The following is a 24,803-nucleotide window of genomic DNA, read 5'->3' as shown; positions in this document are numbered from 1 at the left end:
GACACAACGGTATTCTGTCTCAGTTTAAGGCAATCAAATGCAGAACAATATTTAGTGCTTCCATACCACTTCACATCAGCTAAACACACCAACGTAGCCACCATTGGAGAATTATATGTCAATATCAATTTTCATATAACTTACACAAGAATATAAATCAGGTAACGGTGAGGGAGAAGGTTTGTGCTCCAACTACAGAAAATCACCAACCCAGAAAGCTTCACTTCTATCAATGGGACTCCTATCACTATAGTCATCCTTTCCCGTTAACTGAAGCACAGCTACTTCTCAATGTGCTTCCTGACTAAAGAAATAAACTACTCCTGGGCAATGGAACCCGGTGCATGAAGTGCAATGGCTGGGCTGGGCTTTCATTTCAACACGGAAATCAGCATAGGCAAAACCAGTTTTATTTAATGCATGCAAAATATAGGAACTACAGAAACAAACCTCAATTCACACCTGCTTTGCAATATTAACCAATTAAAATTCACAGTGAAGATGTCAGATTGCACAGAAATATAAACTGGACTTCCTTCTAGAAGGTAGCAAGAGGGGAGTGCCCAACACAAAAAAGAAATGCCACAATTCAGTAAATGGAAATGCTGTAATGGCATCAAGTATTTCAAAAGCCAGCTTTGAAAATCCTCTTAAATATGTATAATATTATTCAGTAAATGTGCAAGTCCAGCCTCCAAATACAGGAGTGGACCATTTGGGCTCAAGGAATGAGGGTAGGGAGTGCAAGATTATTTAAAATGGGTACCCAAAGTTAGGTTCCTGAATTGGTATTTAAGCACCTAAACAGATGATCTGACCTGCAAAAGTGCTGAGCCTCCAATAGCTTCCATCGAGGTTAATGAGAAAGCTCAGTGCTTTTGAAATCGGTACACGTAATTAGATGCCTGAAGCCCAACTTCAGGTCCCCGTCTCTCCACCTCTTCCCAGTCTTGGCCAGGTTATCTTAAAATTACTCCTTGCTTTACTCCATTCTAGCACGTGGCCTTGAGCAAGTCATTTTTCTTTCTGTACTTTAGCTTCCTCTGGCTCTACAACAGGGATGCCACCTCCTCTCCGCCATGCTGGGAGGAATCAAGAGTTTTGAACAAGTGGGAAAACTTTCCTAAAACAAACTCAGCTGCAACGGATGCTTTTTAAAGCCACTTTGTTACTGCTCTGCAGCGCATCACATCTGTTCCGGGAGTCAAAAGGAGCCATTTTATCTGCAATGAAATGCGATCTCAGAAACAATTCAGTGCGGTGGGCATATGAAAAATCTACTATTTCACCAGCAGGGGTCCCCTTGAGACCATAAATTCAACAGCAGGCCAGACAGTGCGTGTGCCTCTTTCACTAACACGGTGACATGAACTTGCAGCTTGCTCAGACTGAGGCACAGCTAACGCACGCATCGGCATAGCATCCTGCGCGGTCCAGCCATTAGACCAGAGGAAGGAGGAGATTTGCCTGTTAATCAGGAACACCACAGTCAGATCTTCTCAAGGAAACTTGCTCAGCCTAAAACTACTGAGGCAAGAAAAGAGCAGAAGGTTAGAGATTTTTTATTGTATTTTTTTTAAATCAAGACTAACTCTGGGCTCTCCAGCCAATCTACCTCAACCCCCTCTGGACACAGTCCCCAGTGTTCTCCGCTAAAAACTAAGACTCTCCCAGAGGAGAGCCCTGGCAGCCTCTGACCCCCCAGAATATGCTACCAGCAGCAGCTCCAGCACAAGCCAAGGAGAATCTGGTACTATCGCCCCATCCCTCTCCAAACCAATGAGATGTGCTCTGGGCACCAGCCCCCCTTATTTTCCTGTCTGTAACATCATTAGGAAACAGATTGCTGCTCTACTTCTTATTATTCCCCACTGCATCCCCATCCTTCTGCCCAGCCACAGTCACACCTTCACCTCCTCACTTCCATCCTCTCACCCAATTACACAGCCTCTCCCCACACCCAAAACCTCCCCTCCAGCCTGAGCCAAACTCATGTAAATGCCTCTCTCCCTCCTATCCACCGCCTCTCTCCCTCCGGTATCCCCAGTCACTTCAATGATTCAGCTCCATCAAGTTATGACAAAACAAAGCCACGTAACTATTACCAGTTACCCTCATCCACCCTCTCCATTCACCCCCTATTGCTCGCCTCCCTCCCTTCTTGTCTTCAGTTGATTTTAAGCTCTTCTAGTTAGGGGGCTGTGTCTTCCTAGGTCTGTACAGTGCCTGGCAGAACAGCGCCTCAGTCCTGACTAGGTGTTACAAAAGAACTACTACTAAGAGAGGATCAGCACAGACTCAAGTGCATCTAAAAACCCCCCCAATTGTATCCAATAGGTGGATTTGCTCTCCATAACTATTTTAGCTGGGTCAAGATCATTTCTATCTCATGTTCCAAGAACACATGAGATTTAATCAGAGACCTATCAGCCCAAATGTAATGTTTCATCCTCTTCCCATGGTAGTTTATGCAGTTTAGCTATTTCAACAAATAAAGCAAGACATGCATCTGGACTCTTGGCTTGATTCCACTAGGGAGAACCAGTTGACAACAATACTGATTATCCAGAGGCTTTTAAGGGATACATTGTGCTGAGAGAGATGTGCTTTTATTCCACAAATTGCTTTAAAAATAAAAAAGTGTTGTACAGAATGCTACACGTTTTAAAAACTATTCAAAGAAAAGTGACTCATTTAGGATCCACAATAGAGCAGGAAAGCAGCATTAAAGTGAACAAAAGACTAGGCCCTGGGGAATCTATGCCAGCACAACCACCAGTTCATTTCTATTAACTGAGCAGACAACTAGATGTGCCATTTCTTTACTGCTCACATTCACAGAACTGCACTGCCCCATAAATCATGCCAATTAAGGGTTAAATCTTGGAGTCACTACAGAGGCAAGTACAACCATGATAGTTAATGGGAACACAGAGGATGCCAGGATCAGGTCCTGACTGGGTGTGCGGTTTAGCAGAGTACTGATTAAGCAGGTTTTGCTGTAATTTATTGCACTCACTTTAAAACTAATAAACCAAACCATTCTTATGTACATCATCAAAACCCAGAAAAATAATCCCCTACAGCACTGCTGCCTTCCTGCTTTTCTTTTAATCTCTTTGCTTGTTCTAAAGCCAGAATTTTGTTTTGGCGGCAGATCCAGAAGTATGTTATGCAAACTATAGGCTACGTTACATACAGTACCTGCCTCAAGTGGCCCTTTCTAGCTGGTGATATTTTATAAAATGTTTAACATAGTTCAGTAAGTAAAATATTCCGGCACACAGGTATCCCCTAATCTTAGAAAAGAAAAACAAATTAAAATATTACAACATAATACAACTTTGATACAGAATCAAAGATTAGACAAGATTTTCACAAATGTTAACAGATTTATAGTGGTCTTTACATAAATCTAGGTTGTTTTTTCTATATACACAAATTAAAAACTCTGACATAGTAGAGCCTTGTGTGTCTGCATAGTGGACACCAATTTGATGTTTCCAGGAGTCAGCTTTGACCCATTGCTTTGAGTCTCAAAGGAGTTTGGAAATGTCTTCATATTGGATGCCTTCAATTCTCCGTCCTTTTAAAGGCCCCTGCAGATGAATAAATTGCAAGAAAGATTGGGGTGGGGGGCAGGGAGAACTATGTTTGTTGAATCTCATAATAAATAGTTTAAAATTACAATATAGCTCAACTGAATCAAATCAAACCTGTCCACACTTAGCCATGTTTAAGAAAATGATAGCTATTAAGTGAATAGCACACAGGAAATGAAAGAAACTTTGGCATTTTTACACATTGCTGTATTCATTTGTTTATTGATTTTTACCTAATGTACAACTTTCATCCTTCAGAGACTGTGGACAATGCATTAATGTGAAAGGCCAGGTTTTGAGAAGACTGCACATTAATATTATTATGGAATTACTTACTAGTTAGCAAGATTTAAAGAGGAATTGGACATTTATATGGGCAGAAATATTCACAGTTTTAATAGTTAATGGTAAATTTTGGAAGGGATATACAATTACATGCTTCACTCTCTAACTATTAGGAATTAGAATGAGATCTGCCTGGGGGGAAAAGATTATTCCACATCTGGCAACTGTAAGCTTCTTGTACCTTTCCTCTGAAGCATCTGGCGCTGGCCAGTTGGAGACAGGATACTGGACTAGATGAACCAAGGGTTTGATCCAATATGTCAGGTCCTATGTTATATGTTAAAGTGACCAAATGCACGGGCAGTTACGCTGGTTGTCTGTTCAAGAGCAGTAACTGCATTCAAAAGTTATATGTAGGGTCCTACTAAATTCACGGCCATGAAAAACGTGTCACGTGCTGTGAAATCGGGTCTCCCCGCATGAAAGCTGGTCTTTTGTGTGCTTTTACCCTGTACCATACAGCATTCACAGGGGAGACCAGCATTTCTCAAATTGGGGGTCCTGATCCAAAAGGGAGTCGCGGGGGGTAGGGGTCGCAGTATTGCCACCCTTACTTCTGAGCTGCCTTCAGAGCTGGGCAGCCAGAGAGAGGTGGCTGCTGGCTGGGTGCCCAGCTCTGAAGGCAGCGCCCTGCCAGCAGCAGCACAAAAGTAAGGGTGGCAATACCGTACCCTGCCACCCTTACCTCTGCGCTGCTGCCTGCAGAGCTGGGCGGCTGGAGAGAGGTGGCTGCTGACTGAGGGCCCAGCTCTGCACGCAGCAGCACAGAAAGGTGGCAATACCGAACCCTGCCATCCTTATTTCTGTGCTGATGCTGGCAGGAGCTCTGAAACAAGAAGCCAAGTAAACACCTCTAGAAAAAAAGGTCTCTAACTTACTTAGTAACCACTACCCTCTGACATCAAAACAGAGTCATTGAGTGAAATTCTGGCCCCATGAAATCAACAGCTACTCTTACTGACTTCAGTGGGGCCAGACTTTAACCTTAAATCTCTCTTTAGAGATTTATAGGACTCATACAAAAGAAAAAAGGCCTTTTACACTAAGGCTCAGCCCAGAGAATATTTTCCATTGAGAAAGGTGGTTTGTAACAAAAATGCAAACACAGTCTTAACTATAAGTAGCATGAACAACAAGGATTCAAAATCCATCAAACTACAAAGCCAGCTTGATAAATACAGTAAGATAATTCTCTTATTTCATACATACATACATTTTAAGTGTATTGCTTTCTCAGTTGAAAAGTTATTGTATCATTAATAGACCACATTTAAATTAAAGCTATTAAATATTTTACAAATTTATCTTTGAAGTTCAATTTGTAAATTCAGTATCCCATTGTCTTTTAAAGGTAAGGAGGCCCAGTAGATAGGGCAGTGGATTAGAACCTAAAAGGATTTGGGTACTATTCCTATTGGCCGGCTGGGTGACCCTGAGCACCAATCTGTGTCCCAGATTCCCCATTTGCAAAGGGGCAATAATGATATTCACCCTTTGTAAAGGGCTTTGAGATCTACTGATGAAAAGTGCTATAAATGAAAGATTATTACATATATTGAAAATGTACATACAGATTCAATGATTATTGCTGCTGAGAAGTTCTTCTCATTTATAGATTCCAAGATGCCTTCATTTCCTCTGTAACCTCCATTTAAAACCAGAACTTTCTTTCCTGAAACAGTAAACAGGAAGAACTTTACCCATAGGGAACTCTTAGTGTCTTTTGATCAAGCCCCTCTCTCCTGAAAACACAGGCCAGAGTCACTTTGGGAAGTCTGTATCTACAAGAACTATAGAAGACATTGTTCCCTTGGAAGCAATGCTCAGCTTTTCTTCAGGGACTGCTTGATCCTAAAATGCCTGAGTGATACAGATGAAGGTTGTTTTGCTTTTAGGAAGCTGCCGATGCCGGTTTATCTAAGTAGGCTGAAAAGCAGCACAGAGAAGCTTGTCATAATTCACTAGAAGTGCACATGTGAGGTATGTAGCAATGGGAGCTCTGACACCCTCTGAAAGGATGCAGCATTCACCCTCCTTCTCCAGCAAGGCCTGCTGTTTGGGCAGGAATCACCTTCCTTCTAGGATCACTCCCCTTCTGGGGTACCTCACTGTTGCTGAGGGACTTTCCTGGTCCTTGAATATCCAGGAACCCAGCACTGACTGTGGGCACCTCTCTGCGCAGGTACACAAGAGGAGGGGAGAGTTTCCTTGAATCCTGTCCATCTTAGGGAGAGCCTGTGAAGGAACCACCACAATCCAGCACTTTATGACTAACAGGGATCTCTAGGGGGCCCTGGCAAGCTTCAATTACCTTACAATATTTACATCTTCATTTTTATTTTGTTTTTCAAAATCCTTGTAATTTCTCCCTCATCCATCATAAAACTATTCCTAAATAAATAAATCAATGCCAAAAACACAATATCCAGAAATAACCTTACAATCACGAACTCCAGACAATGGAGGAAACTTTAAGGTGACAAATACCTCAACAATACACTTACATTTATAATATGTATTACATGGAGGGAAAATGCATGCTAAGAACCATTGAGGACAATCAGTAAAGTTCTTTGGCAGACTCCTACAGATACTTCCTGGCAGCTGAAGAGAGATGCTTTCATCTAGTCAAACCAAAAAATGCTTCCTATCCTTCTTAGAAGGAGCATAATTCCTCTTGGAAAGCTCTGTGAAATCACCAAAAAGAATAAATGCAATATTTGCACCAACAGCAACCAGAGGATACTTGGTACATGACAGGAATATCTTAATACAATGTGGATAAGAAATGCTGGCCAGGAACAAAATTAGTAAAATGACACTTGTCATCATAACCCTCAGGTGACAATTGATGAGTTATAGCTCAAAAGAATGAAAGTCAGTCCATCAGATGCAGCTTTGCTAGCTCGTTTGCAAATAAATTTACCTGGTGCTGGTATTACTGTCTCTAGATGTGTCTGGTCAAGTTTCAGTTTGTCTCCAGAATCAATCATCTTTACAACTGCTGTGTACTTGTCAATTACCTCCTGTCATGGAAAATTAAATATATTTATTTTAAAAAGGGAAAGATACCTATAACTTGATTATTTTCTTATTAAAAAAATACAGGTAAGAGGTTTAAAAGCAAATGGCCATGTAACATGAATGATGCAAATACATCGGGGTAATTACAAAACAGAATCATTCTTTGATTTTCTGCCTTTTTTTTTTTTTTTTAAAGTAGTCTTAATAGCAAGTAGATTCAGGAACATAGGTCTAAATTTTCAAAAGTGGCAAGTGTTTTCAGGTGCCCAACTTGAGAAGTCTGAAATGGACCTGATTTTTAGAAAATGCTGCACAATGATTTTCTGAAAATCAGACCACTTTAAAGAGTCTCAGATTGGGCATCCAAAATCACTATTCAGTTTTGAAAATGTAGGCCATCGGTTTTGTCATGCTAGATCAGATCCATGGTTTATCTAGTGCAGTATCCTGTCTCTGACAGTGGCCAGTGCTAGCTACTTCAGAGGATGATGAGATACTTCAGACCATTAGGCAAGGGCCACCAGACTGAAGAACTTGTGAATTTAGGGGACCCCTCCTTCTAAGATCATCTGGGATTTTTACACTTCAATGCTGGACAGAGATTACTGACACAGTCTCAAGGACTGAAATACCATGCACTGCTCTTGGTCACTCCCCAGCAACACAGCTTTAAGATGACTGTATGCTCTAAAAAGACTCATCGATGAAATCAGAGTCTGAAGAAAACAGTAACAAGAGTAAACTTAATAGGGAAAAATGGTCATCAAGAATGAAGAGGTGAGTGGATGCCCACAAGCGTCTATTTTGATTTGCAATAAATCCCAAGTCACTCACTGTCCAGAAGGAACTGAGAATCTGGTAAACTCTGAGAAAGTTAAAGGGAAGCCCTCATTCTGATAGTTGGGGTTCAACCACTACCACCATAAGCAACCAAATAAACAGATGTTTTCTAATTGCTGTGGACTAGGTTGTGTCCAATCACTTTATTCACAAACTTTGATCGGATAAAATGCTGTAGATTCACCTTAACAACTGCTTTCTTCTTATGATACTTCTCACCAAGCTTTTTTGTTACAATTTTTACAACAATTTCCTGGAAAAGGGGAAAAAGGAAAGAGAAAAAGCTAAATACACAAACAAAAACAACTTACTCTCAACTCAGTGTTTACATCACAAGTAGCTTTTAACTCCAGTTGTCCCCACAAGCAGACACTGATGTTATGCTGTGTAGTGTCAGCAGGCAATGTCACTTCTAAGACATGACATTATAGAACTTTCATTGTGGCAGGAACCCCACCACAAAGGCATCTCCTGCCCTCACTGACTCAAAATATACTTAAATTTGAATTCAGTGTGTTACAAAGCAGCCCTCCTGGATCACTGGCAAGGCCTGACCAGGACATTTGGATCTAACAGCCTGACCCTCTTTCCTGAGCTGGAAGACATAGTTGTGTTAGTTCAAAGGCTGTATCTTACTACTAAATCTCTATATGGTCTGACCACTAGAGTGGGGAAAAGACACCCCGTTAAAAGTGCATGTAGATAACCTCTAGATGCAACTGTCCTTTAACTACAAAGTAAGCCATCAGTATATAAAGGAGCTTAAATATTTGAAGTATAATGTTTCAGCATAGTAAATATTGCACAGCAGCCAGGAAAAGTGAGATATTTGCAAACTGAGAGAAATTAACTTATGATAATATCTCTGTTTGGAAAATAAAAATGTACTTTTGGTCATATTCTGCTCTTGGATCTATACATGTTGCAAACCAGCAGGGGCTGTGTGCATGTTCCCAAAGGCAGAATTTGGCCTGATAACTATGTAGTTATTCAGATACTTACAGGCTGCAACCAGTAATCTGTTCGGGCTGTTTTTTTCTTTTCTTCTTCAAACTACAGAAGAAAAAAAGTCAATTTTTTTTTGGCCTTTCATATCAGTGCAAGGTTCCCACCTCCCCCTAAAAACCTGAACAAGTTCCATGCACTTAGGTATCAAACCAAAACAGAATAGTGAAGGTGTTTACTACACCAATGGTCCATCTAGCGCAGTAGGTATTATACCATCTGGTCTTAAATTAAATAGTAATAAGTTATCATCAATTTCTTCCAAAACCTTCTCTAATGACACTACAATCTGGGATTTGTCCCCGAAAAAGAATGGCTCAGGTGTGGGAATCTCCCTTACAACCTTCTTCTGCGGTTAAGACTGATGCAAAAAACTCATTTAGTTTCTCTGTAATGGCCTGATCTTCCTTGAGTGCTCCTTTAGCACCTTGATCATCCAGTGGCCCCACTGATTATTTGGCAGGCTTTCTGCTTCTGATGTACTTAACTTTTTTGCTGTTAGTTTTTGAGTCTTTGGCTAGTTGCTCTTCAAATTCTTTTTTGGCCCACCTAATTATACTTTTACACTTGACTTGCCAGAGTTTATACTCCTTCCTATTTTCCTCAGTAGAATTTAACTTCTTCTACTTTGTTGTTCAGCTGTGGTGGCACTGTTTTGGTCCTCTTACTACATTTTCTTAATTTGGGGTATATATTTAAGTTGAACCTTTATTATGGTGGGGGGTTTTTAAGTTTCCATGCGGTTTGTAGGCATTTCACTTTTGGAACTGTACTTTAAAATTTCTGTTTAATTAGCTTCCTCATTTTTGTGTAGTTCCCCTTTCTGAAATTAAATGCTTCTGTAGTGGGCTTCTTTGGTATTTCGCGCACACCCCCTCCCCACCCCCGACACACACATATACAGGGACGTTAAATATAATTACATTATGGTTGCTGTTACCAATTGATTCAGCTATATCCACCTCTCGGACCAGAACCTGTGCTCCACTTAGTACTAAATCAAGAATTGCCTCTCCTCTTGTGGGTTTCAGGACTAGCTGTTCCAAGAAGCAGACATTTATGATGTCCAGAAATTTTATCTCTGCATTCCATCCTGAGGTGACATGTACCCAGTTAATATGGGGATAGTTGAAATCCCCCATTACTATTGAGTTTTCTATTTGCATAACCTCTCTGATCTCCCTGAGCATTTCACAGTCACCAGCACCATCCTGGTCAGAAATATATCCCCATTGCTACATTCTTATTATTCAATCATGGAATTTCTATCCATAGAATTCCATAGTACAGTTTGGTTCATTTAAGATTTGTACTATATTTAACTTTATGCTTTCTTTCCCATATAGTGCCACTCCCCAACCAGCATGACCTATTCTGTCATTCCTTAATACAAGGGTACAAAATATTTGTGTCCCCCATTGATGATCACCATTCCACCATGTTTCTGAGATGCCTATTATATCAATATCTCATTTAATACCAGGCACTTAAGTTCACCCATCTTAGTACTTAGACTTCTAGCATTAGTATATAAGCACTTTTAAAATTGGTCGCTTTTTAGCTCTCTGCCATTATGTGATCTAATTGAATAGGACTCTTTCATTAAGATGAAAGGCAATTCTCTTTAGACATTTATAAAATTTTGTCTAGAATAAAAACTTTTCTTATAAAAGATGTACTAAGCTAGGTCACTTGAAAAATCCAGACCCCTTGATCTGCATCCAGAATTAAATAGAGCATGGGTAGAATAGGAGGCATTGGTATTACGTGGGATAAGCCACGATGATCGTGTAAAGTGGTGAGCTGCTGAATTCCACCCAATCTGGAGCTTCAAGTTCTTTTCAAAGGTAGCCCCAAGTAGAGTGCACTTAGTGATTTAGACTTGGATTACAAAGGCATGGATCTCTAGGTAACATTCTCACTGTACCTCCATGATCTCATCCAGTGCAGATTTCTTCTTTTTCTCCTTTGATTGGCCTGAGCTGTGAGCAGATTCTTTCCGTTTAACTGATCCTGCTCCTCCCACCATCTTCAATGCACTTGGTCCAAGGACACTGCTGGAAGAGGGTTTAGATTAAGATGATGTTTTAAAAAAGTGAACAGTACAAAGCGTAAGCATAGAAGTTTTAGGTTATCAGGGAAGTCTTAAACTGACACCTTTACAGAGATGCCCCCGGAGAACAGGCTGTGCAGAGGTGCAGCTGATCTTTTAGACCTCAATCCCGCCACTTAATCTACATGAATCCTGCACCAGATTTCAATGGGGACCTATATGGACACAGGAGCAGATCAATTTGCAGGATCGAGGCATTGGATTATAATCTCTGGGGCACGAATTGTACCAACTTTTGCGTTTGGATTGCAGGAACTCCAAGAGGCAAACAATCTGATGGTCAAACCAACCCACTGGTCCAAGACTTAGATGGATGCTTCAACCATTTTAGTACAAAAATGTTTCTTCTAGCACACATTACGGAGAAATTTATCTGTGGGCAGAGGTACAATAGGTGGACAAAAGCCTGTTCATTAACAAAACCTCTCAGATTGAATTGGGCCATATGTTCTTGCTTCTCTGTAGGAAGCTGCTGCGTTTACAGACAGTGAGCAAAGTGATCAAGATCCTATACCTGGATATGGATTCGTTCTTGTTTATTTTGAATCTGCAATTTTTCGTTTTTTTGACCGATTTTAAGAAAGATCGGTTCTGATTTTGCAGGAAGTCAGTTTGTTTGCTTTGGTAACAATGTTTATTGTCTTGTGTTCAAATAGTGTTTTGTAGATGTAAAGTGCTATATAAGTGCTAAGGATAATTAAAAATAAAATAGTGCAGGTTATCATGATCTAGATACACTCTCTACAAGTCTCTTTTACTTCTGCATTAATGTTACAGAAATCTTGTGCCTGGGAGCATCTCTAACTTGGCATGAGAAATTTAGGTCACTTGGCCTACTAGTTTCACAGAGGTCTAGACAGACTAATTCCAGCAAATAGCTGGAGAACACTCAGAACAGTACTTCTTACTTGCAGGAGATCTATTCAGGGAAGTTTGTATTTTAAATCCTGTAATCACCTTGAGCACTACCTGGGAGTGGAATCTTTAGGTGTAATTTATAATATACCTCAAAGCTTAAAATCCCTCTATTATATTGAACCAGTTTATAGTCTAATTTTCTATCTCGCATATCTCACATCAGATATCTTATCTAGACGCTTCCCCTGTGATGAGAAGAGAGCTTTCATTTTACCTGTAATATGTTTAATTACAATATTGTCCTATGAGAAAGGATGGTTTCTTGCTAGCCAAATGTTTTCACAGACTGCTGTAACTTCTTATCAGCATTGCTTATATTATTGATCCCTTTGTCTTGCACTGCTTGTGGTTACACCGAAACTCAATGAAGTTTAAAAAGATTTATTTGGATTCACCTTCCTGAATGCTGATCAGGAAAATGCATTGAAGGCAATTGGCCACAGTAGTCAAACATGGGTTTACAAGACTAAACTAGTCAACTAGTAGTGGATAAGTAGAAAGGCAGCTGGGATATCGGATGCTCATTTAAATATTTCTGATTGTATATTTTAGTCCTTTATCTGACTTTTCATATGTTGCTTGTCTTCTTAGGAGCTGATCCTGCATCTGGCTCCTAGTCAGTGGATGCGAGGAAGCCCACTGATTTCCATGGGGCTCCACCCACCAGGCCAATAGATTCACAGAGTTTAAAGCCAGAAGGGACCACTAGATAATCTAGTCTGGCCTTCTGTATAACACAGCAGGATCAGGAAATAGACTGCATGCTCTTTAGGGCAAGAACTGTCTCGCTGTACACGTGAACAACACTTAGCGCATTGTGGGTGCTACCATAATACAAACAATAAGACAGGACACAAACAGCATGGGATGCTTCATGTCTTTTCCTCACCTTGTTTTAGACGATGCTGCTACTGAAGTACTGGCTCCTTTGTTTAAATTAAATGCAACTAAAAAAATAAAGAGATGTTACTCTATTTCTATCCTTCACATCTAACTGTATTTAAGGGTGTTACAGTGATGAATTGCAAATTAGAAGCAACACAAATACAGAAAGATTTACTATTCAAATGTTTTGGCTCATCCTTTAAAATGAACTTCTTTATACAGTACAAGAAGAATACTTCGCTCTTCTATAGTGATTTTCATCTGTGATCTTAAAGCACTTTACCAATGCTAAGCCTCAATGCTCAGTCCACTGCTTTAATCCTAGATCACAAATATCCTCCATAAATTCTAAACATGCATATTAAAAGTCCAGTTACCTTTCTCTTCATCATTTTCTCTGTTTAGTTCAGTATAGACAGGCCTTTCCTGCCAAAGAAAAATAAAACAAACTTCAAGGGTTGAATAAACAACTGACGTGATATCATTGCTGGGGATCTTTAATTAGCTCAATTTTTACAACTATTATAAGGTTATCAAACTAGCCACTCTGGCCTGACAAGTTAGGAGGATCAGGACTAGAAGACATCTTGTTATAGACCCCTGTGCAGAATTCTCCAATGAAGATTCTCTATATGGATATCATCTGAAACAGACTGGCTCCAATAGGAAAGGAAAGTTACCTTTTATTAATAGCCCTATTTCTTCCTGAGCCAACACGGCTATACAGAGAGACAGGCTTTCCAAATGATACAGAAATGATGAGACTCTTCCCTATTTTGAGGCACTGCAGGTTCAATGAATCGTAGGGACAGAAAGGACCTCAAGAAGCCATCTAGTCCATCCTCCTGTGATGAGGCAAGAACCGAGGCCATCCCTGACTATGTTCTCCCATGATCGGGTTTCCACAACCTCCCTTGGTAATCTAGTCCAGTACTTAACTATTCTTGTAATTAGAAAGGTTTTCTTAATATCTAATCTAAATCTTCCAAATCAACCAAAACTGAACACAATATTCCAGCTGAGGCCTCCCCAGTGCCATATCGAATGAATGATTGTGTCTTCTATATAACATCCCTGTTAATACACCCCAGAATTATATTTACCTTTTTCTCAAGTGTACCATATTGTTGACTCATATTCCATTTGTGATCCCTTTTATTGCCAGATCCTTTTCTGCAGTACTACCATTTAGCCAGTTATTCCCCATTTTGTACTTGTACATTTGATTTTTCCTTCCTAAGTGTAGTACTTTGCCTTTGTCTTTATTGAATTTCATCTTGCTGATTTCAGATCAATTCTCTGATTTGCCATGGTCATTTTGAATTCTAATCCTGCCCTCCAAAGTACTTCAACCCCTCCCAGCTTGGTGTCAACTGTAAATTTTATAAGAATACTTTATACTCCATTATCCAACTCATTAATGAAAATATTGAATAGTACCGGACCCAGGACAGACCCCTGTGGGACCCCACTAGATACACACCCCCAGTTTCACAGCAAACCACTGATAACTATGCTTTGAGTACAGCAAGGGCGCTCAAATGTTTTCAGTCACACCCCTCCGCCCTCCACCACCACCTTACCAAAACCGGAATGTGTCCGGGACCCCCCTCCATTACTGCATAGCCATGGCTTCCTCAGCAGCGGAGTGTGTGCTGAAGGTGAACTGGGGCTGGGGTTAGAGACGGAACTTGTCGAGGGCAGAGAGGGAATGAGGGTAGAACTGGCTGGGGGTGGAGAGCGAGTGAAAGGTGGAGCTCAGCCTGGAGGCAGAGCAGGACTGGGGGCTGAATGGAACCTGGTGGAGGAGCAAGTCTGGGGCATGGTGCTGCTCCCTTCCTAACCCCAATGGGGGCTAATCCAAGCCCCGCCCCCCCAAACATTCCTCCATGCCCCCTGGGGGGGGGAGGTGCCCCACATTTTGGGACCACTGGAGTACAGTCTTTCAACCAGTTTTCAATCAGTTCAAATTCCCACTTTATAGTAATTTCATCTAGATCACATTTCCCTAGTTTGCTTATGAGAATGTCATGTGGGACTGTGTTAAAAGCCTTACTAAATCAAAATATATCATATCTACTGCTTCCCCCATACAATCAGCCAGTATACTCGAATATTAAACTAGGAAAAATACTTATTTTAATGCTGCTTAAAATTTACCTATGGATACCTGGAATTAAAACTGCAAGTTTCAATCCCATGCATCAATAGGTTAATGAGTCCTGGAACCACGCCAAAGAAAAAGTCCTCTAGAATACAGCACGGTACTAAAGAAAATTACTTTTCATCTCTGGAATTTGGTTTCCCAAACTTTTGATGATCTAAAACATTTGTTATTTTGGAATTAGAAGGTCATGTAAGATCAGGCCTTAAAAGTCCTGTCACTTTGATCACCATCTTGCTTTTCCCTCCCATTTAAATTCAAAGAAGATTTTAGTAGCTAATTTCTTGAGAATGAGAAATGTTTACATGATAATTTTCCTTCGGTTAGAAACTTCCTTCCAGTACTCGTGGGCTAATGCCTCCCACAAGTGGAATTCAGATGCTGTTGCTGGAGGCTCCAGGGCTGAGCTCTGTCCTTCAACTCAAACCATCAGAAGTTCAATTATTACAGTACAATAATAGGCAGAAATAGAAAATCCCCAATAGAAAGTGAGATATTTATAAACTAAAGAGTTACCTGGGAACCAACCCAGTGACATAAGAACAGCCATACGGGGTCAGACCAAAGGTCCATCTAGCCCAGTATCTTGTCTTCCAACAGTGGCCAATACCAGGTGCCCTCAAGGGAATGAACAGGTAATCATCAAGTGATCCACTCCCTGTCGCCCACTCCCAGCTTCGGGCAAACAGAGGCTAGGGACACCGTCCCTGCCCATCCTGACTAAGAGCCATTAATGGACCTATCCTCCATGAATTTATCTAGTTTTTGAACCCTGGTATAGTCTTGGACTTCACAACATCCTTTGACAAAGAGTTCCAAAGATTGACTGTGCGTTGTGTGAAGAAATATTTCCTTTTGTCTATTTTAAACCTACTGCCTATTAATTTCATTTGGTGACCCCTCATTCTTGAGTAATGAGGAGTAAATTATTTAAACACTTCCTTATTTACTTTCTCCACACCAGTCATGATTTTATAGACCTCTATCATATCCCCCCTTAGTCATCTCTTTTCCAAGCTGAAAAGTCCCAGTCTTATTAATCATTTTTGTTGCCCTTTTCTGAACCTTTTCCAATTCCAATATATCTTTTTTGAGCTGGGGCGACCACATATGTATGCAGTATTCAAGATGTAGGCATACCATTGATATATACAAAGGCAATATGATATTTTCGGTCTTATTATCTATCCCTTTCTTAACGATTCCCAACATTCTGTTCTCTTTTTTGACTGCCGCTGCACACTGAGTGGATGTTTTCAGAAAACTATCCACAAGGACTCCAAGATCTCTTTCTTGAGTGGTAAAAGCTAATTTAGACCCCATCATTTTATATGTATAGTTGGGATTATGTTTTCCAATGTGCATTGCTTTGCATTTATCAACATTGAATTTCATCTGCCATTTTGTTGCTCAGTCGCACGGTTTTGAGAGATCCTTTTGTAGCTCTTCGCAGTTTGCCTGGGACTTAACTTTCTTGAGTAGTTTTGGATCATCTGCAAATTTTGCCACCTCACTGTTTACCTGTTTTTTCAGATCATTTATGAATATGTTGAATAGAACTGGTCGCAGTACAGAACCCTGGGGGACACCAGTGTTTACCGCTCTCCATTCTGAAAACTGACCATTTATTCCTACCCTTTGTTTCCTATCTTTTAACCAGTTACAAATCCAGGAGAGGACCTTCCCTCTTATCCCATGACAGCTTGCTTTGCTTAAGAGCCTTTGGTGAGGGACCTTGATAGGACACTGTGACGGGGCATGCCTCACCACTGCAGTGCCTGCTAGCTGTCCAGGAAATTAGTGCTGTACCCTCTTCTGGTGGTGTCTTGACTGCTGTCACCTCTGTTCCTGGTCCCACGTCACTCCCATGACTGCAGCGTCCTCTTCAGTGACGCTCTCCATGTTCCCCTCCTTTTGGGGGGACCTGCAGTCCACTATCTAGCCACTTCCTTCAGTGACTCCAGCACCCTCTTTGCCCTTGCATCAGGGCCTCAAGCTGCAGATCCCTGCAGCCTGCCAGGAGCTGCCTTTAGTTCTCTGGGTCCCTGCCTGCAGCACTACGTGGTCCAGGGTGCTTGCTGTCCTCTGCCTGAAAGGCAGCCACTCCTCCTCCCTTCTCAAGCTCCAGGGAGTGACTGACCCTGCTCTGTTCTGCAGTCCTTCTTATATGGGCCAGCCCGGCCCTGACTGGCTGCTCCCATAAGCCCTTCTGTGATTGGCTACCTCCTGCGCAGCCTCCCTAGGGCTCCTTTTAACCCCTTTTCTGCCAGTGTGGTGCAGACACCCCATCACAGACACCCTCCTATCAAAAGGAAGGAATGGAATGAAGAGGAATGGAAACTTATTGTGCAAGTCTTCCTCAGATAAGACTCATACATTCCCCCCATCCCCACAATGCCTCTAGGGACTTCTGTGAATAGTCTCCCAGAAGCCGAGGAGGCTAACTGGTGCGGGATTTTTACGACTTGCCTGCAGCAACCTGAGGTCCTAAGGGATTGGCATTTTGGATAGAAAAAGATGAACAGGATAAAATTGTATATGTTGGAGATATGTCTTTAGAGCTCTAGTAATGACACAATCTTCCAAGGGTTAGAGCTAAATGAAGGGAGAACTATTTTCCAGGAATTGTGGAAAGAGGGACTTACCTTGAACAGAAAGGTTTCTGGAGTTATAAGAATAACATTTTCCTCATTAAAGGTAGAATGCTTCTTGTATGGACATAGGAACTAATTCCAAAACTTGCCTTTCGGAGGGAATGGAGACTAGAAGGGCCAGCCACCCACCTACCTAATTTGCCAGTGCGATTGAACACAGCACCTGATACTCAAATGGAGGATCCATGTGGTAGGCTACAAAATGCTGCTGTAGCTGGCTGGTTGTAGGACCCCAGCTGAACCTTCTGAAGAAACTCTAGTGTAGCTGAGATCATTAGAAGTTTGGGATTACTAGAATATTTGTATCACAACAGCATCTAGGTCAGGTCCCATGGTGCTGGGCGCTGCATAAAGTGGCAATCCCTGCCCCAAAGAGCTGTTTCTGTTTCCCCTCACACCAGAAATGTAAATTTGGCCAATGAATGAAACATCTTGGTCTTCCATATAACTGCTCCCTCTTTGGACCTTGCTGTGCGGAGCTGGCTCGAGCCCAGTCAGCCCTTGCCCCCCCCCAAAATAGAGGTAAAACTATGCCTATGCTTAAGGGTTCCCCCCAACCCAGGCTCCCGCTCTTCCCCTGCCGGGCCCTGGGGGCATCAGCAAGAAAAAGGTTGAGAACCCCTGGCCTATCCCTCATGGTTCAGAGGAGACCAAAAAAAAATACAAAAGCAAAGAACCCATGATACATGTTACCAATCCAGCATTAGTTACCTGGGGAAAATTCCTCCCTAACCCCAGCTGGTGATTGACCTGTAACCTGGAGCGTGAAGACTGACCGTTTGTATCATAGCTAAGTAACTGCAGATGTGAGTCCATTGGAAGATTTGACAGAGCAGTCCTATGTGGATTAAATTAAATATTTAATAAGAGCACTTCTGAATGTGAAGATTGGTATATATAAGATCTTCTCACCTGTTCTTTCCCCTCCAAGCCTCTCCTAACTTGCTCTTCAATGAATTTAGCAGTTTTTTCTTCATCATCAAGGTCTTGTTTCTTCTTCTTCTCTTGTTCTTGTTGTCTACGGATAGTTTCTGGGTCCCGATCAATATACTGGATATACCAGCCTTTAGGAGTCTCATCCACTTTGCAGAAGCCTTAAAAAAACAAGCATAGATCATGTTTCAACAGTTACTACCAAAACCAAACTAAAAAAAAAAATGCTTACATTTAAGAAATTATGTTTATGGAATAAGTAAATGCCAAGACATGCATCATAGACTGTATTTAGTGTATCGATGTATTGATTACCTGTAGCACACAATTTCTCCATGTACTATTCTTGAATTACTGCTTTTAAACTATCTTACGCATAATCTTTTCTTTCAGCTAATCAGATTTACTTTGAAATAGGTCAGTGTAGCTAACAGTGACATAAGTACATAAGCTCCCTTTGTTTAATAAAATATGGGAATGGAAATGCTTTTTTCAACAAGGAGAAAACAAAAATCCATACATATATAACTACACATACAGAATGGTGTGCCATAGCATAAATTTTACTAGAATGAGTTCGAATTAATCACACTTGTAATTTTATTAGAATGAGTTTGCTTTGGCCACGTTAATCACACAGGTCATTACAATGAGTGCCACTCAAACCTTCACACCAGGCCATATTTTCTCTACATGCACATTTACCAGAAAAACTATTATTGTAGATATCAAGCCTTAAACCTTTCAGAAGTTCAGTAATTAATATTGACTACTCAGGGCCTCAAGCCATCTTAATTTGTGGAGCAATTCTATATTTGGAAGGAATATTTCTTTAATAGTTCGTTGTTGTTTTAAATGGCAGCCGTTGAAAGTTGATCCGAGTTCAGTAGTAGTTCCAGTGGATGTGGATTAGTGGGCAGAGCGCAGATGAAGCAGGAAAAGCCTCAGAAGTTAGCATAAGGTTTGAAATTTATCACATGTATCACTATTTATGTGGCACTGATGGGAGTACAATAAATGTATATGCATACTTCTTATGGATTTTCAGTATTTTGGACTAATCAGCAGGTTTTATTGATTATTGAGTGACTGCATTGCCAGTAATTAATCATTTCTTATAGGAAATAAAATTACCTTCTCTCCCTAACCATTTAGTAAAGTCAGTTAGGGTTTCCCACTGCGTGGCATTCATGTGGATGTGCTCTCGATGGCTGATATATTCATTGTATACAATATTATTGTGGACTCTTTTCGTTCCTAAAACAAAAATATATTACTGTTAAATACAAGTCCATTACTGGGGAGAAACTGATGTGAATTTTTGTTTTTGAACTATACAGGGTTATTAACAAAAATAATCAAAATATTTACCAAATCGTCTCCTGAGCAGTTCTAAGAAATCATTTCGGAATTCCCTGATGGAATACAAAGGAGACTATTTAAATAATGCTTTTACAGTTGCGTAGCATTTGCATTTATAAATGACAATGGAAAAATATTTACAAAATAAAGAGGTGTATTCAGTTCAAAAGAATATCACCAGATTCAGATAATCCATTTCCTCTTTCACTGGAACATTTAAAATATGGTATCATATGTGTATCACCCTACACACCTACAAAAGTCTATATGCACAGTGTGCGTGCCTGTATTTATACAATTGTGCAAATGTGTCAATGTACTCACATACACTTTGACTATGTCTACTCTGCACACCACGGGTGGTGGCGTGCAAGGTATACGGAACTACACGATGCAGTACACTGAGGAGTGTAGCTACATGTGTCAGTGGAAGGCTCCAACAGCTCCCTGCAATGAAGAAAGGCTCTGGCAATGGGGAGCTGCCAGAGCCTTTCCCAGCTGCCTCCCCCTGCCAGCGACTCTAGCAGCAGGACACTATACTACTAAAAATAGCAGTGAAAACAGGAGAGGTGCTACTTGGGTGTGTAGATAGCCACGTAGGGTACATACCCAAAGGGTTCAGACATGACTTTACTCCACTCACCTAATCAGTTCCTCACCATCTACAATGCTATTTCTGTCTGTGCTGGGGGCGATGGGAGTGCAGTGTATATACTTTATATGCCACCATAAGGCGTGTGCAGTGTAGACATACCCTTTATCCTCCTTGACCTGTCAGCTGCCTTTGACATCAACTATGCTCTTCTTTTTGAAATCTTGTCCTTCCTTGGTTTCTGTGACTCTGTCCTTGCAGGGTTCTCCTCCAACCTCACTTATTGCTCCTTCAGTGCATCCTTCAGAGGATCCTCCTCATCCTCCCTCCAACTTTTCCACAGTGCTGTGTCGCTGGTCCTCTTCTCTATCTTATCTCTGGACAATCTCATCAGTAACACAAATTCAGCTACCATTTCTATGCCAACAACTCACAGATCTACCTCTCTGCTCCAGACCTGCCTCCTTCTGTCTCAACTAAAATCTCTCTCTGACAATTCCTTTGGCTGCCTAGCTGACAGCTCAAGCTCAACTTGGCTAAAACAGAGCTCATAATCTTCTCCTCTGCAAGCCCTCCCTTCTACCTCCTTTCTTGATCACTGTGGACACCACCACCATTCTGCTAGCCACTCAAGCCCATAACCTGAATGTCATCCTGGATTTGGAGCTCACTCTGTGTACTCACATCCAGGTTATGTCCTTATATGGCTGATTCTTTCTACATAACTTGTCTAAGATATGGCTTTTCCTATCCACCCACACAACTAAAACACTCATTCAAACTCTCATTATCTCACATCTCATTACTGCTACATCCTTTTCACTGGTCTTGACAAAGGCACTCTTCCCCCATTTGTAACCGTTCAGAATGCTGTTGCTAAGATAATTTCCCTAACCCGTCCCTTTGCCCATGTCACATCTCCGTTTGGATCTTTCCACTATCTCCCCTTCTCCACTGCATCAAACATACGCTACTTGTTGTCACTTTCTAGGCCCTTTACAATCAATCTCCATCATCTCTCATTCTCTGTTGAGCTTTTGACACTCACCTCCAATCAGCCTATGATGCCAACCTTCATCACACACTTAAGTTTTCAAATAAGTACTTCTGTGCTTTCTCCCATGCTGTCCTTCACAAATGGGAGGCACTTCCCATAAACATCAGCAAAGCTACCCTATTATCCACTTCCAAATCACTCCTCAAAACTCTCCTTTGCTATGATGACTAAAAAAACCCTGACAATTACACAGCTCACGTGCTGAAAGCACTGCCTATCATGCAGACAAATACTGTCCCCTTGTTTCCTTGTACTTCCCTGTCTGTCTGTAGCTACCTGTCATCTCTTATCTTAAATTGTAAGCTCTTTGGGATAGGGACTGTCTTTTTGTTCTGTGTTTCCACAGCACCTAGCACAATTGGATCCTGGTCCATCACTATGGCTCCCAGGCACTGCGATAATACAAATTCATAATAATAGTAACTTCTACCAGGTGACATTTTCTTACTATATAACCAGGGCCCTTACAAATTCATGGTCCATTTTGGTCAATTTCACGATCATAGGATTTTTAAAATCATAAATTTTCAGATTTTGAACTGAAAACATAATTTCACTATGTTACAACTGTAGGGGTCTGACCCAAAAGGAGGGGGGGAGTTGCAGTATTGCCACCCTTACTTCTGCGCTGCTCCCTTTTCATACTGCTGCTTTAAAAATATCTACCAAGTAACACTACAGTAAAATTTTAAAATTCATCAAAATTCAGTTGCTTCAGTGGGACTCCAAGAGGGCACAAGGATGCAACCTCCCAGATTCGACTGCAGGATCAAGGCCTATGTGGGGAATTTTGAGAAACTAACTCTGAAAAATAATCCATGAATTGTTGAGGATCTTCAGAAGCAAGTAGCAGCTGTCTCTGGTGGGATTCGGACATACAATGACATTTGAAGCCATTCTGTAAAATAAAAGATAAACATTATCTTGACTTACAGAAGTCAGTAAACTGACATTTTAAACACCAAAAAAACCTAAGTTAGAGTTTTAAAAAATAAAACTGACTCAACCCTGGTAATACCATCATCGCATAGTGCAGCTAATGTGGGAGAACAGAGCTAAGGCAGCAACTGTATGACTCCTGCATCTGAAGTGTGAAATGTTTGTCATAAGCCTTATTACTGTTACAGTGAAAGGAGATTCCCTTGGCTTTACCAACACATCGCCTGCACACCAGCCACTCCCTTTTTTCAAATGGTCCTTTATGCCCAGAATGCCCTCTCCATTCCAACGTAGCAAGAATCTATGCTCTTCTCTTTAAAATTGCTTAAAACGATTCTTCTGTGATGCCTACCTAGTTTTAACTCTCCTCTTGCATAAGAGATGTTATTTTTTAATAATGCTGCACTGCTATTTGATTATTCTATTTCCCAGTCAGCTGATGCTCATTATCCTGATGTATTTTTATGGTCTGGTCCTGAGGGGCAGGTCGAGAGCCTGCATTTTCCCTTGATTTCAATGTAAGTTGTGGGCACTTAGCACTGTTAGGATCAAGCCTTTAGGTCCCAATTCTGAAGATATAACAACAAAGCGGTTACCTTCCTCACCTGATTAGTCCTAGTGAGTATATGCATAAGTATTTGTCACTTTGGGACCGAAGAGCTTGATCATAAGGTACTGAGTGTCCATAGCAACCTGAAAGCATGTACGGGCAGGGGTTATCACCCTCTGTTCTGTTCAGCATTAAGCACATGGTCTGCGTTCAATAAACAAAGTGATATGGGACTTGTACATTTGGGGCAAAACACACATGCAGAATGTCAGTGTCGCTGTAGCTCACGAAAGCTTATGCTCAAATAAATTTGTTAGCCTCTAAGGTGCCATAAGTAGTCCTTTTCTTTTTGCGGATACAGACTAACACGGCAGCTACTCTGAAAAGTGTCACAAGTGAAGAAAAAGCTCATTACAAGTTCTAACAGATTTGATAGAGATCAGTGCTACAACTATGAAAGTGGAAAGGACTACTAATGCCCCAATTTGTGCAAGTATTTGTGATACTGATGACCTCTACCAAAGAAGAGAGAAAATCTAGTACACTAGTATGTTATTATGAAATTGTCAAGATTATTACTAGAAGAAGTTAATAAACACATCTCATCAGAGGACAGTAATACTTGCGAAAGCTGCAGCAGAAATCAGCCTTTCACTCTGTGTATTAATACACTTACAGTTGTTTTGCAAAGGCATGTGAAACAAATGTCAAGCAAAAGAATTAAATCTTACCCAGTGTACTTTATTAATTTGTTTTGTTTGGATTATTACAATGCAGCGAATTGACTTAAAATGGATCTTGTTTAGTTCACTGAATTGTATTTGAATGTATAGCCTCCTCTGATATGGATTAGCATTGATTTAGGCAAAAGAAAAAAAAAGGTTAGTTATGTAAAAGACTCTTCCTTTGCTATAGATACATGTAAGTCTTTATTACTAGTCTTTCAACCGCAGTGGGTTTCAAACCTTTTTTTTTTACACTGGTGACCCCTTTCACAAAGGAAGCCTCTGACTGTAACCCCCCTTATAAATTAAGAAAAGGAGGACTCGTGGCACCTTAGAGACTAACCAATTTATTTGAGCATGAGCTTTCGTGAGCTACAGCTGATGCTCAAATAAATTGGTTAGTCTCTAAAGTGCCACGAGTCCTCCTTTTCTTTTTGCGAATACAGACTAACCCGGCTGTTACTCTGAAACTTATAAATTAAGGGATTTAATTTAAGGGGAGCTGGCGACCCGCATGTAACCACCTTGCGACCCCGGGTTTGAGCACCCCCCCGTTCGACAGGGGTCGCGTTTGCAGGAGGCTGCTGCGCAGAGCGACGCCCCCTTCCCGTGCTCGACGGCACCGAGCTCCCATTAGCGCTCCGCTGAGGACAGCGACGAGCCGAGCCCTGCCCGCCCCAGGCGTGGGGGGGGGGGCGCCCTGGCCCTGCGCCGCCCTCATGGGTCTCCGAGCCCGCCTCCCCTCGGCACAGCCCCCTACCCCAGCCAGGGGCCGCTACCCTAGCTACGGCCCAGGCCCAGCCGCCTGGTCTCGCCTCGCCGCCCGCTGCACCCCAGCTCCCCTGCCCGGCCCCGCAGCCCCGGCTCACCTCATCCCGGCACTGCTTCTGGCACATCTGGCAGTACCAGCGCAGCTTCTGCAGCCCCTTGGACTTGATGCGGTTGGCGATGGCCTTGGGGCTCAGGAAATCCGACTTCCCCATGGCGGCGGCGGCGGCGGCGGCCTCCCGACCCCCCTCAGCCCCGACCGGAAGCGGAAGGACACGACCCCGGAACGCCTTCCGCCGGCCGGCCACGCGGACGCCCTTCGCCCCG

The 24,803-nt window shown here is 41.7% G+C and overlaps 1 protein-coding gene across 3 annotated transcripts; it reads right to left on the bottom strand.

Annotated features, from left to right (window-relative positions):
* Positions 1-388: 388 nt before the first annotated feature.
* Positions 389-24,767, bottom strand: KIN (Kin17 DNA and RNA binding protein). 3 transcript variants are annotated; one of them, XM_073328820.1, is made up of 13 exons: positions 24,578-24,766; positions 22,298-22,392; positions 19,855-19,898; positions 19,618-19,740; positions 18,463-18,644; positions 13,110-13,158; positions 12,737-12,794; positions 10,744-10,873; positions 8,814-8,864; positions 7,996-8,064; positions 6,874-6,973; positions 5,519-5,619; positions 389-3,599 (listed from the first exon to the last, which is right to left on the bottom strand). In XM_073328820.1, exons 1-13 carry the CDS (start codon positions 24,689-24,691, stop codon positions 3,537-3,539), a joined length of 1,179 nt encoding a protein of 392 aa, XP_073184921.1. In that variant the 5' UTR covers positions 24,692-24,766; the 3' UTR covers positions 389-3,536. The 3 variants fall into 3 exon arrangements, 2 of the variants coding, with proteins under 2 accessions (XP_073184921.1, XP_073184922.1); XM_073328821.1 differs by having other exon boundaries at positions 10,744-10,870; XR_012156853.1 differs by lacking the exon at positions 389-3,599 and adding an exon at positions 6,452-6,634 and having other exon boundaries at positions 5,535-5,619; positions 24,578-24,767.
* Positions 24,768-24,803: the final 36 nt, after the last annotated feature.

This window comes from Lepidochelys kempii, chromosome 1 (assembly GCF_965140265.1).
Source record: "Lepidochelys kempii isolate rLepKem1 chromosome 1, rLepKem1.hap2, whole genome shotgun sequence".
Classification (NCBI taxonomy): Eukaryota; Metazoa; Chordata; order Testudines; family Cheloniidae; genus Lepidochelys; species Lepidochelys kempii.
This window is presented reverse-complemented; position numbering and strand designations above follow the sequence as displayed.